The 13,197-nt window shown below is 34.2% G+C and overlaps 1 protein-coding gene across 1 annotated transcript in view; it reads left to right on the top strand.

Annotated features, from left to right (window-relative positions):
- Positions 1–13,197, top strand: part of CNTN5 (contactin 5) — a 533,631-nt gene that overhangs the window by 351,054 nt on the left and 169,380 nt on the right. Inside the window, exons 12-13 of the mRNA XM_007471947.1 lie at positions 2,151–2,278; positions 4,523–4,698. Of these exons, the coding sequence (XP_007472009.1) occupies positions 2,151–2,278; positions 4,523–4,698 (304 nt within the window). The remainder of the gene's footprint in view (positions 1–2,150; positions 2,279–4,522; positions 4,699–13,197) is intronic.

Below are 13,197 nucleotides of genomic sequence, written 5' to 3'. Positions count from 1 at the left end.
GAAATTGCAAAGAAATATTAATTCAGTATTCAATTATCTCACTATTTGTTTGCAATAGCCAGATGTTATAATATAAATTGCATTCATTGTCTATTCTTTTTTTTTTTCCTTTCTAAATTAAAAAAAGAGCTTATCTGATAAGGATTTGCAACTTGAATCAGTAGACAGGCTTTTGGTTAAATGACACTGTCACTTGACAGGTAAAAAACATCATGGTATTCAAAATTCTTCATCCTCTAAGTGGATCAGTGGCCTAAAGTACAGGAGTGTTCATAAACTATCTTTGTAATATATTGCTTCCTGTCAGTGAGAAAGGACTTATCTTAAATTAAGAGCTAAAATACTACCAATATCTAAGATACATTTATTTGTTTAAAGGGGGTGACATGTTTCTAAGATACATTTATTTCTTTAAAGGGGGTGACATTTTAAGCCAAACTTCTCACCTTCTAGATTAGAATTTACACCAGTCAGTAAAATGTAGACATTTTCACAATATTAACAATCAGCACAAACTGTAGTAATTTAGCTATATTTCAATAAAGTGTGTCATTCTCACAAAAGAAGGCTTATTTGTTTATAAAAAGTATAATCTTTGCTTTCAAATAAATCTTTGTGTAGCATGTGTATCTTCATGATTGAAATGGAATAAATACATATATTCCATTTTTATAGAAATAGCACTATCTAAATAACAAACAGAATTTTTCATTGACCATCTTAAATGGATTATATAACTTCAGAGACCACTGTGTTTTCCAAATGTCTCATTAATATCCCTGCTAGACATAAATTACAGTCAAATCCTCTATTCCTAGTTTGGCTTGCTTCTAAATTTGGCTCCCTTCTCATACATTGTAAATCAAATTTTATCCATATTGAAAACAGTATGATGTTTTTAAACTGGTCTCTTTATGGATAATAATATGTAAGTATAAATTAATAAGCAATATTCAGCAGCCTAGAATCTAATCCAATTGTTAAATGTTCAATGCTATCCATAACCATCAGTTCTGGACTGATTGGAAAAACTGAATACATATTTTAAAATAACATAAAGGATGTTGATAAACTGATTTAGCCATTATTCTTGTATCTTAAATAGTTTAGTGTTATCATGTTGCCCTGCAACAAACTATTCTTTTCAGAACTAGGAGGATCCAATTTTAGGATTTTAAGTTCAGTGAGACCTTTCGTTTTCTACCAAAAATAGCACAGACTGTTACTTCCTCTTTCCTAAAAGAAGTCAGTCTAAATTCTAGTGGCATATCAAATAAAATCACAACAGCCATTTCTGTTATGTCTTACGTTGCTTCAGTAGGTCGATGCACTGGTGAAATAATAGGTTATACTTCAGGAGCATAAGAGGGAGAAAAGGACAAAAATTCTAATTAAGTTTGATATCCTTATATTTCTGAAATGATGAATACACAGGAGAATATGGTAATCCTGAATGTCAACCTCATTTTCACAGAACTTCTAAAAATTTTTAATAATGCTTTAATTTCTCACCTTCATATAAGACTCGAGATCCAGTTTTGATAAAGGTCTTAAAAGAGCCCAAATGTAAACTCAGATGTCATGTTTTTATGTTTGAAAAGTGCAGTATAAGCAGCCCAGGTTTCAGGTATCAGGTCTGTCACGCCCTTGCTACATGGGTTGCACTGCAGAGAAACCACCATAAATCATCTCGAGGCTGTATACAATTAATTTTATGTTTGTACTTATCCTCCTCTATGTTTTTATGCTGTTTCTTTTTATATTTGATTTTTGAGGTCATTCTTGGTTTGAGGTGAAATACCTCAAGCTTAATATTAAAATAACATTGGTGATATTATAGTATAAGTTTTAATAACCAAATTCAGGGTCACCTTTTTTTCCACAAGTTTTAAAAGGAACTGTCATAAAGTTGTCAAAAGAAAAATAACCTGTAACTCCCTAACCCTTTTAAATATAAGAAGGTATTATGTGGATTTATTGCATAATTTCTTGAAGGGCAAAACATTTCTACTATCACTGCATATTTTCACAGTGATCGTTTACCTTATTTATTATTACTTGGAAGTGGTTTCAGACTTCATGAGAGTTTCTTACCACTTACTTGATTTGCAGTAAAACAGGAAAAAAAAAAACTTTTTAATAATTTTCAGAATAGTTATTCTTCCAGACGGGAGTCTACGGATCTTAAATGCTTCTAAATCAGATGAGGGAGAGTACGTTTGCCAAGGGGAAAATGTCTTTGGTTCTGCTGAAATCATAGCTTCCGTTTCTGTGAAAGGTAAGAAAATGTGACTAAATGTTTTATAAGCATAGTTTCATGGCCTTATCAGAAAGTGAATAAATATAATGTGCATGTATGTGTATTTGCACGTATGTGTGTGCATGTTCCTGTTCAAGATATATATTGTACACAAAGAACTAACACTGTCGAATTGTCCCTTTCCATTATTTAGGGGACTATGAAGAAAGGAACACCTTGTTGGTAGAAATTTAAATATTATGCTCTGAACAAACTATGTGGGAGTGTAAAGAAAGCTTTCTGAAGTTTTAGTCGATGTCTCAAAATTTAAAAGTATGCCAACAGTATAAAAATATTTTTCTGAATCAAGACTAATTTTAGCATCAATCAGTAATATTCCTTTGTTACCACTTCAACTGGGGATTTGGGGCAAAAAAAAGAGTAGCAGAAGGAGGACGTGAACATGTGGTGTTGAAATATACATCAGATGAACTGACACCAGAGCTACTCTTTGATTTCTGCATCAATGGAACTTTTATACACTGTAACTTTTTAGTAGTATAAATATTACTGCTTAAATGTTTCTGTTAGTTTTATAGTTCTAAAGTGAACTAGATTCCAAGTCTAGAACCTTCTTTTGAGACTACCTGTCATTGTTCAGTACTAAGAAAATCTCCTATCTTAGACATTCTCTTCATTTGGTAAAGGAATACTTTTCACGATGAAGTATATCACTAATTTTTTCCATTTGTGCATGTAGTATATAATGAATCATACTTTGGCCATAAAAAATATAGTAATGTTCATTTTCCCCTTTCTTTAGAAAGAGAAATTTAATTAAAATAGCCAGCACTCTGATATTTTAGAAAAGAGGCAAACATCCAGGGAAGGAAGGAATATAATTTTTAAAATGTCTTCACTTATAGCATACATTACTGGAATCCAAGTCAATCTTCCAGTCCAGGTCTCATTCCTTGTGTGTGCTAAACAACGTTTATCATAGTGAGGCAATGCTGGATCCACAGACTTTTTAAATTTAATAATAACAAAAATGTTCTCTGTTAATCACAAGTTAAGTGGAATATTTAGTTACTCAGAACATTCCAATTCTCACAAAGTTTAAACTGCAGTATGCTGTGATGACCTGTCTTCTCTGATGAAGCCAGAATTTAGAATGCCACACAGAATATTTGACTTCCAGAATGTTAATATTTACTGTGGCATTCCTTTCCTGGTATCGCTCTTTCTGAGACTGCTTTGAAGGATGCTGCATATTAAAGGATCTTATCAGTGGTTAACAATGGTCCTTCATCAGACTATGCTATTGCAAACAGTAGAGCTGAAATAGGAAAATTAGGATAATTTTTCATCTGTGTCAGGCTTCTTGAGGTACCTACAATCAGGAACCTAATTAGGAAAAAAGAAAGTATCAAAATCCTGTCTCCATCACCTCCCTACTTTATTAAAAAAAATATCATATTGCTGTTGTTTGATCATTAGCTTAACTAACCCTTAGATGTACAGCTGGTATTAGCTTTTATTGGGTTAAAGTTGCTCTAAACCCAGTAAAAATGTATCTATTTTTAAAAAATTTAACTGAATCATTAAATAATTAATGTAAACATTTTTTCTCAAAAAACATTTCTATTCAATATTTTGCCTTTTTTTTAGATCTCAATTAAAGCATCCACAGTCTATCAAAGGGGATATTTTATAATCAGCCAGAGGTGCCTCTTCTACTCCTCTACTTACAAGGTTTTGTAAACTATAAAGTGAATACAAGCTGGTATAGTAGTAGTAGTATAGTTTTTATCTCCTTTAAGATAGTAATTTGAAGGGATGTGCTTCACATAACCTTTAAAGTGAACTCACTTGAATTATTCCTCCTTAGAGGTGAAGAATTTTTTATTGTAAAAATTCTTTTATTTATACTTGATGATCCTTGAAGGTGGACAGGGAGGCTACAACTTCTTTTTTCTAATGTTCTTCCTTCCAGAGTACCAATTGCTCTTTCTACTTATGTAGTCTTTCCTCTTTTTCATCCAAGCTGACTTCTTAACAGGAATAGGGACTTTTAAATCATCTGTTCCCTACAAATGCCTAGTTAAAATGCCCTAACATACAAAATGGTAATATTTCAATAATAATAGTTTATTAAAAGACATGTATCTGGAGCAACTATATTACATAGATTCCTTGTCTAATTTTTTCTCTATTATTTAAAATACAGAATGAAGGTGAAAACTATATGTTATGCTAATTAACATATTTTTATTTCTATAGAACCTACAAGAATAGAACTTACTCCTAAAAGAACAGAGTTAACAGTGGGAGAAAGCGTCGTCCTTAACTGCAAAGCAATCCATGATGCTAGTTTGGATGTCACTTTCTACTGGACACTGAAAGGACAGCCTATCAATTTCGAGAAAGAAGGTGGACATTTTGAAAATATCAGGGCTGTAAGTTAATAAAATTTTATTCTTTGAGTAATAATACTTTTAGAAATTTAGACTCAAATGTAAAAACTTTCTTTTCCATGAAATGTTAAGGAAAAATTAGGACAAAATTCAAATTGATTCAAACAATTATTTTATTTCATTATTTTATGTTATGTCAAACCGAAAATAATACTTATTTAAAACTCCCCCAGTAAGAAATTGGGAATACTTGATTATGCAGATCTGGTTTCTTTGCCATTTTTTTCTATTTGATTAGTATTGTCAATATTTACACCTTACTTCTCAAAAGTTAAGTGGCTACATAAACATAAAAGTGTTATTTAAAGCATTCTTAGCAATTATGATACAATAAATAAATGAAATAAGCCTGCCTGTCCTACTCCTGAAGAAATAGTAATTCTTAGAGATTCTTTAATCTCTCACAGGCTATAGAGCTTAAACATGCAACCCAAAGTCAGAAATGCACATTAGCCCTAGACAAACATTCACAGACATGCTCATTTCTCATCTGCCAAATCTTTCCTTGTAATATCTTCTTTTATATATCTATGTAACAATCAACTGAATGGAGTAAGAAATCTTTTGAACCAAATTCTACAGTATGATCATAGTGTCTTAACAGAGAAGTAGAAAAATGATCTTTCCCCCCACTGGCTTTTTTAAAACATAAAAGAGTAACATAATGATGGAGAGAGACAAGGGCAATGGAACTCGGGTGGCAGAGAGAGATTTTGGCTGAAATATCTCTTCTATATTGGTTAAAGAGGTGGATCTAAATACAAACTATGCCTACAAATACAATTTAAAATGCTGCCACATGCTTATTAACATCAGTTTATTCTTCTGTAAACATTATGGGAAGCACTGGTAGACCACAGCTGTAATGAGCCCAAACATATAAAACTTGGCTTGGATTGAATTTTATTTTAAAGGTAATGTGATACAGTGGGAAAAGTCCTAGACCCAAAGTAAGGAATTTTCTGGGTCAAGACCCAGCTCAGTCTTTAATCAGCTGTGTAACAGAAAGCCAGTCACTTGATTTGCCTTGGCATTAATCTCATAGAGCACTAAAGTGAGGGAGTTGGACCAGATAATTTCTAAGACCCCTTCTTACTCTAGAATTTGATAAATTTGTATTAGCAGAATAGTAAGAATGAAGTTTCTTTGTTGCTTTTGCCAATGTAACTTAAAGTAAACATTTTCTTCTAAATTATTCCTTTCATCCTGATTTACTTTTCAGTTAATGAGAGACTGTATAAATAAGAAAAAATTACCCAACTGCATTATTCACATCTCATTAAATAAATCAATTTTGTCAATGGTTATGTTATATACAAAATATTTAGATCATGTTAAACTCATTTTCCTCGAATTTGCGATTTTTCTTTTTTATTTACCTTGGGTCGATCATAGCTTCAAATTTTGAACAAATTTTATTCTATGAATGTCATAAAACAAAACCAGAAAAATATGACACAAAAATATTACATTTGAAAACAAAAAAGTATACCATCAAAAATATTTCTTCTTAGGATTACCTGTAAACATTCAATTTGAGTGATCAGAAATATAAAGAAAAAATATGTCTAAACTAAATTTTGGTTTTACTTCATAGAAGCAGGCTCCCTCTTTATTTTAAAATATCAGTAGAGAAATTAATGGTCTGATAAATTATATGAATTCTTCTTTTTGTCTCTTATATGTTATCACTTTAGTTTCAGGTCCATTCATTTGTATAAATAAATACCTTTAATCCTTTTCATAAGGTTGGCAGTTAATAATACCTGCTGTATCTCTCTTTACACATATGCTATTCCTGCCCTTGAGAATTACAAAATTGACTCCTTACTCCATGCAAACCTATATTTCTACAAGCCATAATAAATTAAGCTCAGTTTGTAGACAGTGATAATAAACTCCAGAATAGAAAAATAAAGCAAATTAATATATTGAGAAGTGAGAAAAATATTTAGCTTAAGGTTATGTAGAATATATCACTTTAGCTTATTTAAAAAAATTAATAGAAATATGTTTGTACTTAAAATATTTGGAAGCTTCAGAACTGCAAAGTTAGAAGAAATTGTCTATTCCCTCTACCCCAATTACCTCAAACACTGATTGGGTCCTCGTTGGCTTCAAGGACATACATGGGAGAGAATCCCATTCTGTGACTTGAAAAAGTCAGAGAAAAAAAAGAAAAACATTCTATCCCCATCCTGCTCTTCACCTTATGAAATATAATATGTCTGAGAAATAACATGTTTTAGAAGGAGAGATGAAAGTGTTATAAAGAAATGAGATTTGGGAACGCCTCTGGTCATGTGGATACTTTCTGTTTGAGAGGCCAATTGAAGACTCTAAGAATAAGAGGGCAGGCCAGGGCTCAGAAGAGAGCCTAATGGGGTGATCTATGGTTTGCTTTGAGTTTCAAAGGAGAGCCATTGAAGAGACCTTAGGGGTCTAGGCTGGTCCAACAGAGAGTAAGAAAGCCCAGCAGGATTCGGGACTTAAGCAGGAATAGAGTGTGCCTTTGACTGAAGTACTCTTTAGGTTAACTAACCTGGCCCTAACCCACCAGTGTGTGATTGAATGGGGGTGAATCAGAAGAGAAAGGGGGGTATATATTTCAAGCATATTAACACTGCATAGTGTCAAATGAATCAACCAAATCTCTGAAAAAAAAAAAAAAAACAGATACCAATTGCGTTGATACTTTCCATCTTGTAGTGCCAAAATATAGCTTAATGAAGTTCTCTACTTTTCAACTTGTTATAGTGATATCTTTTATACACAGCCATTGGTCTACAGATGAAGCTCTAGGAAAAATTTTATGTGTAACTTTTATAACACCTATAGACAAGGTATATTTATGTTTTAAATAAAACAGTGCTTTTGGACTGCAAGAGAGTGAATAAATAAACATATAATCACATCAGGTTAAAAGAATAATACCTATTGCTTTGAAATCTATAATGAAAATGCTTCTATTTCTCTTGCCTCTTGACTTAGGCCATGTTTTACAAACCCAGCAATTTGACTGATTTTTGGAGTGAATCCATTATTGAAGCCACTGTTCAAAGGGTCCAAACAATCTATTAGTCTGTAAACATTTGATCCAATTCACCCAAATCCCTTTATTGGCAATGATATGAGTTAACTGAAGGTGGCAAATTAGTAACGCTATTCTCAAGATTTAATTTAGATTCAATTGTACAAGCAAAGGGCTGTGCAGGATCCAAGTTAAAATACATAGCCTTTCACCCCTAAGAGAGCACAGATTAAGGAGACAGACAGCAGAGTGGGCTAGTAATCTGCTATCACTTTGCTATCACCAGAGAACTCTACATACAGCTGGCAGAAGTATTTGGTATTTGAACTGGACCTGGACTGGTAGGATTTTGCCAGGTGGTTAGGAGGAGAAGCTGCATTTCAGACAGAGAGAGCAGGTGAAGCAAAGACGAGGCAGAGAGTTTAGAGCACATCTCGGGAACAGTGAGGAACCTGTAGCCCTGATAGCATAGTGAAGACACAGAGTAGAGAATAAGTCACTATTTGTTCAGTACATTTAAAGGAGAGCAGCAGAGGCCTCATTGTTAAAGGCACTGATTTCGGAGCCATGGAATTTGGGTTTTATTTGGAATGCAACAGGGAGCCATGTGACTCAGATTTGTTCTTTAAGAAGATAATTCTGACAGCTGTGTGGAGCAGGGGTTGAACATCAGGCGGACTTTACATTCATTCCAGGCAGGTTAAGCAGAGGTTACAATGAGGAATCGACCATTATAAGCTTCAGTCTTAAATAACCACCCTGTTATCAAATAATCATTTGCAATCATGCTTTGACACAATTGTGTTTTGACACAGTTTTTTATGTTGGTCAGAAGTCTTTGAGAACCTCTTAATACTCTCAGGATGTCTGAACAGCACCTGAACATGGCCGTGTGACTCCAAAGCCACAGTCTTAATGGAGGACTATGGTGATCCATTGTTCTCCAGAGACTTGAAATCCCTAATTATTCATTCAAGATGTAAGCTAGTTTTAATCCCTACAACGCATAAAGGTCAGTTACACTGAATATCATGGAAGCCTGTAATTTGTTCCTTTTGGAGCAGAGAAAAAAGCCAAACATTTGTAATCAGGAAGGTTGGCAAAAGAAGAATTGCCCTTTCCATTGTGAGCTCTCCAAATGTGATAAATTGCAACTAAATGGGCAACAAAATCAAAGTGCACTATTTGATGGTCCTTCATACTCAATCCTCTGGTTATAACAATACACTCAGGAAAGCAGAGTAGGGATGTTTGACTCCATTTTTAAATGAGGAAACAGAAGCATAAGACTTTTCCAGGCCACATGAATTCTAAATTGGGGTAAAAATATTAAATACACTGTGATTTTTAAACTACGTTATGTTGATTCTCCTTTATAAAGCTCACCCCCTGCACATTCATTGACCATTATGTGTTCAGCCCTTGCCTATAAACTGTGGGAAATAAAAATAAAAGGGAGATTTGGTTCTGGTCTTCAGTAAATGTAAAGATGGCATAGAGCATAAAGTAATTCAAGAAAAATATGACCATAAAACATTACTTTTTGTTAGAGCCAAATACTGTTGGAGACCAGAAAAGAGATTAATGTGATTTTTTTTATCATTGTGGAGAAAAGTGAGGAAAGGAATTAAATTTAGCACCTGCTATATGCCAAGCAGTCAGCTTTTATATATATATATATATATATATGTATATATACACACATACAATAGCTCATCAATTCCTTATAACAATCATATAAAGTAATATTATTTGGGAAGAAGGTGCTACCTGACCTAGACCTCAGAGGATGAGTAGCATTAGGATTGGAAAAGAAAAAAGAGAAAGTCAACCTTAGATCAGAAAAGATATTGTATCTCAGGGTTATGAGGGATCCCGGAGATTATTGACTTAGTCCTGGATTGGTACATGGATTCTCCATCAGTATCATCAGTATCCATTGTAATCCTTTTAGTGATGAGGAACTGGACTCTGATGTAGTCCATTCCATTACCAACCAGATCTGAATGTCAGAAAATTAGAAAGTTGGAGTAATTATGATAATCTGTATACTAAGCATAGGAATCATAAGGGAACATGCCTGATTCATAGCCCTGATTTGTGTGGAGTATTAGGTGGGTGAAGGGGCCAGAATATAAACTCCTTAACACCGTAAGATTTTTTATTAGCTGAAAGTCGTAGCCTATGTCAGTCTTCTTATCATGGTTACTTCTGTTCCTAGTTTGTCTTCTTAGGAATTAACCACTATTTCTTAAAGAGTAAAAGTGTCAGAGTAGGGCTTCCCTGGTGACACGGTGGTTGAGAGTCTGCCTGCCAATGCAGGGGACACGGGTTCGAGCCCTGGTCTGGGAAGATCCCACATGCCATGGAACAACTGGGCCTGTGAGCCACAACTGCTGAGCCTGTGCGTCTGGAGCCTGTGTTCCACAACAAGAGAGGCCGCAATAGTGAGAGGCCTGTGCACCATGATGAAGAGTTGCCCCCGCTTGCCGCAACTGGAGGGGGCCCTCACACAGAAACAAGGACCCAGCGCAGCCATAAATAAATTAATTAATTAATTAAAAGAAAAAGAAGTGTCAGAGTAGAAGACAGCAAGTGCTCAACTGGCACCATTCTCTTTCCCGATGGATAAAAGTTAATGTTGTAAAAATAATTGAAATCACTGGACATACTGCCAGGGTTTACTGAGGCACAAAGCTCTTAGGACTTTGAGACCATCTGCTGCACCATCTTCATCATATTAGCAGGTGTAAGTCTTGGAGGCACTTCATAACTAATCAGAAAATGTGTGAAAGGCAGAGAATCAACAGTTCTACCAAAGTCACAAGTTCTCTTTGGCTCATTCTGCTCACTAGTAATAGTCATACTTCCAAGTAGTATGGCCTCCTGGACTCTGAGCCCTACCCCTTCCTGTCTGGCAAAGGGCTTGTCCATCCTCATCACTCAATTTCTTGCCTCCCGGATCTTTGTCTTGCTCTGAATCCTGGTAATTCACCAAGTTTCTGTACAGAACTCTGCTGTAATCTTTTGACTGCATATATTAGCTCTATAACAGTTTTCTCCTAGTCTTTCACCTAGTTTAACAAAAGAAATTACATTGTCACTTTAATAGGACAGAATAGCATAATAACCAACCAAAGCTTGGGAGCTAAAGAGAGGTTACACTCAAAGGTCCAAGAATTTTCAGATCATTCCAGAAAGTGTACCACATCCATGCTTCCTGCTTGTCTGTGTTAGAGAATGTGCCTCCATCTACTCTCTTCTCAAAGTAGTAACAGTTCCCATGGCAGAAAAGAATACACATCTTCTTAGTATGTGTAAGTTTCATGCAGTCACATGAACATGACCAAAATATGCCATTAACACTTGTGATTCTGTGATATTTTATGTATTAATGACATAAGCTAAACTATGGGGTCCCCCAAAGCAAAGACTAATATTCTGTTTTATTTTTGATCACTTTGTATGTCCATACAACAGCCACTCTGTCAATATTTGTTGAAGAAAAAAATAAACAATAAAAATAAAAACTGTAAAAGCATTTTCTCAGCTTAGCCCACTACTGCATTATTTCATGTTCTAACATAATTAATTAACTACTGCATAAAATTCTGCTAAATTATATTGCACAATAGTTTATTTAATTGCTTTTTTATGCAAAATTGGACATTCACTTTAGCCCAGTTTGGAACTGTATAGAAGATGACTGCCTTAGATGACATCGAAGCAGCCTATTATTGAGAGACTCTTCCTTAACTCTTGGGCTTTTCACCTGAGTAATCTGTTGACCACAGTACCCCATCACGATCACAGCTGGTGGTAATACCATATTGATTATCCACCTCCATTTTTATTCGAATTGGCATCTGGCCCCCCAAAGCAAAATTTGAAGCGTGCCTCATAACTTTTTGTAGTTTGTCAGATGTAGTCCAATCAGGTAATGCTTCCAAAGTCACACATATTAAAAGACAGTTTTAGCCATCTAAGTCACAAGCTTCACTTTGTTCATTTAAAGGTAGTCCACCAAAACAAACCTTCTGGGTATGGTATTATGGTGACCATATAGAGCTTTTTTGTTCATTTAGAGGCTCCACTTTTGATAGCTGTTTTTATCTTTATGATACATTTACATAGCATTATGAGTAATATAAAAGTTACTAGTTTCTCTGCATTGTGCTTTAGTGCAGAACTGCAGGTTTACTTTTTGTTTCTGGTTTGGGTTTTTTTTTTTTTTTTGAAAGAGAGACAGGGAAAATAGAGCTTCTTGAAGAGAAAGGCAATTTTAGTATTGGCCATGCTGAGAAAAATCAGATTAATAGCCTGTGTTCTGTGACCTCTGAGAGGATAAAAGTACCATACTTCCCAGAGATTGTCATCAGAGCCAGCTGAGATGGTTCAGGTTATTGGATGGGGAAAAGTGGGCAGTAAGAAATAGAAAACACTCCTTTATCTCTTAACAGAATTTGCTTTCCTAGATTGTAAACTCCAGATATTAAATATGCTTTTAGCTCACTAACTCCAGAAATTAAGTGCTTACATGTCTAGGACTCCACATTTTTTTTCCCTTTTGGAAGTTTTGTTTTTCTCCAAAATTATTTTCCCATTTCATGCATATATTAACTCAGATCCAATCAAATAAATATTTAATCCTGAATGAAGTGCTTCTGTCTTTGGTAATGTGACCACTGGTAGGTCACAGTAAGTTTTTGCAACCATTGTTATTGTTTTTAACCTTGACCATGAAGCCTATCTGACTTTTTCCAGTGATGTTTATTAAACCAAGTTCTTACCTAATTCTAAGTCATTTTCAACAATGAATTACTTGCTTAAACTTATTAGTCTTTCTAATATGTATAACAAACTTCTAATATAATTTTCATGCAAAATAACCCTCCAAATATTTTGAGTTTCAGTTCAGAATTTGCATTGTATTTATTCATTATTACTCTAAATTTCGATTAATTATCCTGGAATTGTACCTTGAAGAATAATCAATGGAGTTTGACTCCATACCTCCTTCCCCATCCCAGTCTGACAGAGACTTATTTTATGAGACAGCAAAATCTTTATAAATTATATATGTACTAAACAGTTTAGAATGAATAAATGAATTAGTAAATAAAGTATCAAATGTTCAAGTTACTGAAATGAGTTCCTAAATTATCTTCAGAGACTAATACTCATCTTTTCTCAATATTCTAATTTTGTACATAATCCTTGTTTGCTTTTATTTGTTTTTAAAGAGGCCACTATTCAAATCTTGGTAATTTTTAAAAATACCTCTCTCCTTCTTTTCTTGTACTCCTCTCCCATTCATCATTCACATTGATTCACGGGCCTGTTAAAATGAGTCGTCTTAGGAAGGATAACTAATCGTGTCAATTTACTTGAGGATACCAGAGGCCATTGTAGTAGATGCTATGGAGTGTTGCCCAGATTTCCCTTTCAAG

The sequence above is a fragment of the Lipotes vexillifer genome, unplaced genomic scaffold (assembly GCF_000442215.2).
Source record: "Lipotes vexillifer unplaced genomic scaffold, Lipotes_vexillifer_v1.1 scaffold1598, whole genome shotgun sequence".
Lineage (NCBI taxonomy): Eukaryota > Metazoa > Chordata > Mammalia > Artiodactyla > Lipotidae > Lipotes > Lipotes vexillifer.
This window is presented reverse-complemented; position numbering and strand designations above follow the sequence as displayed.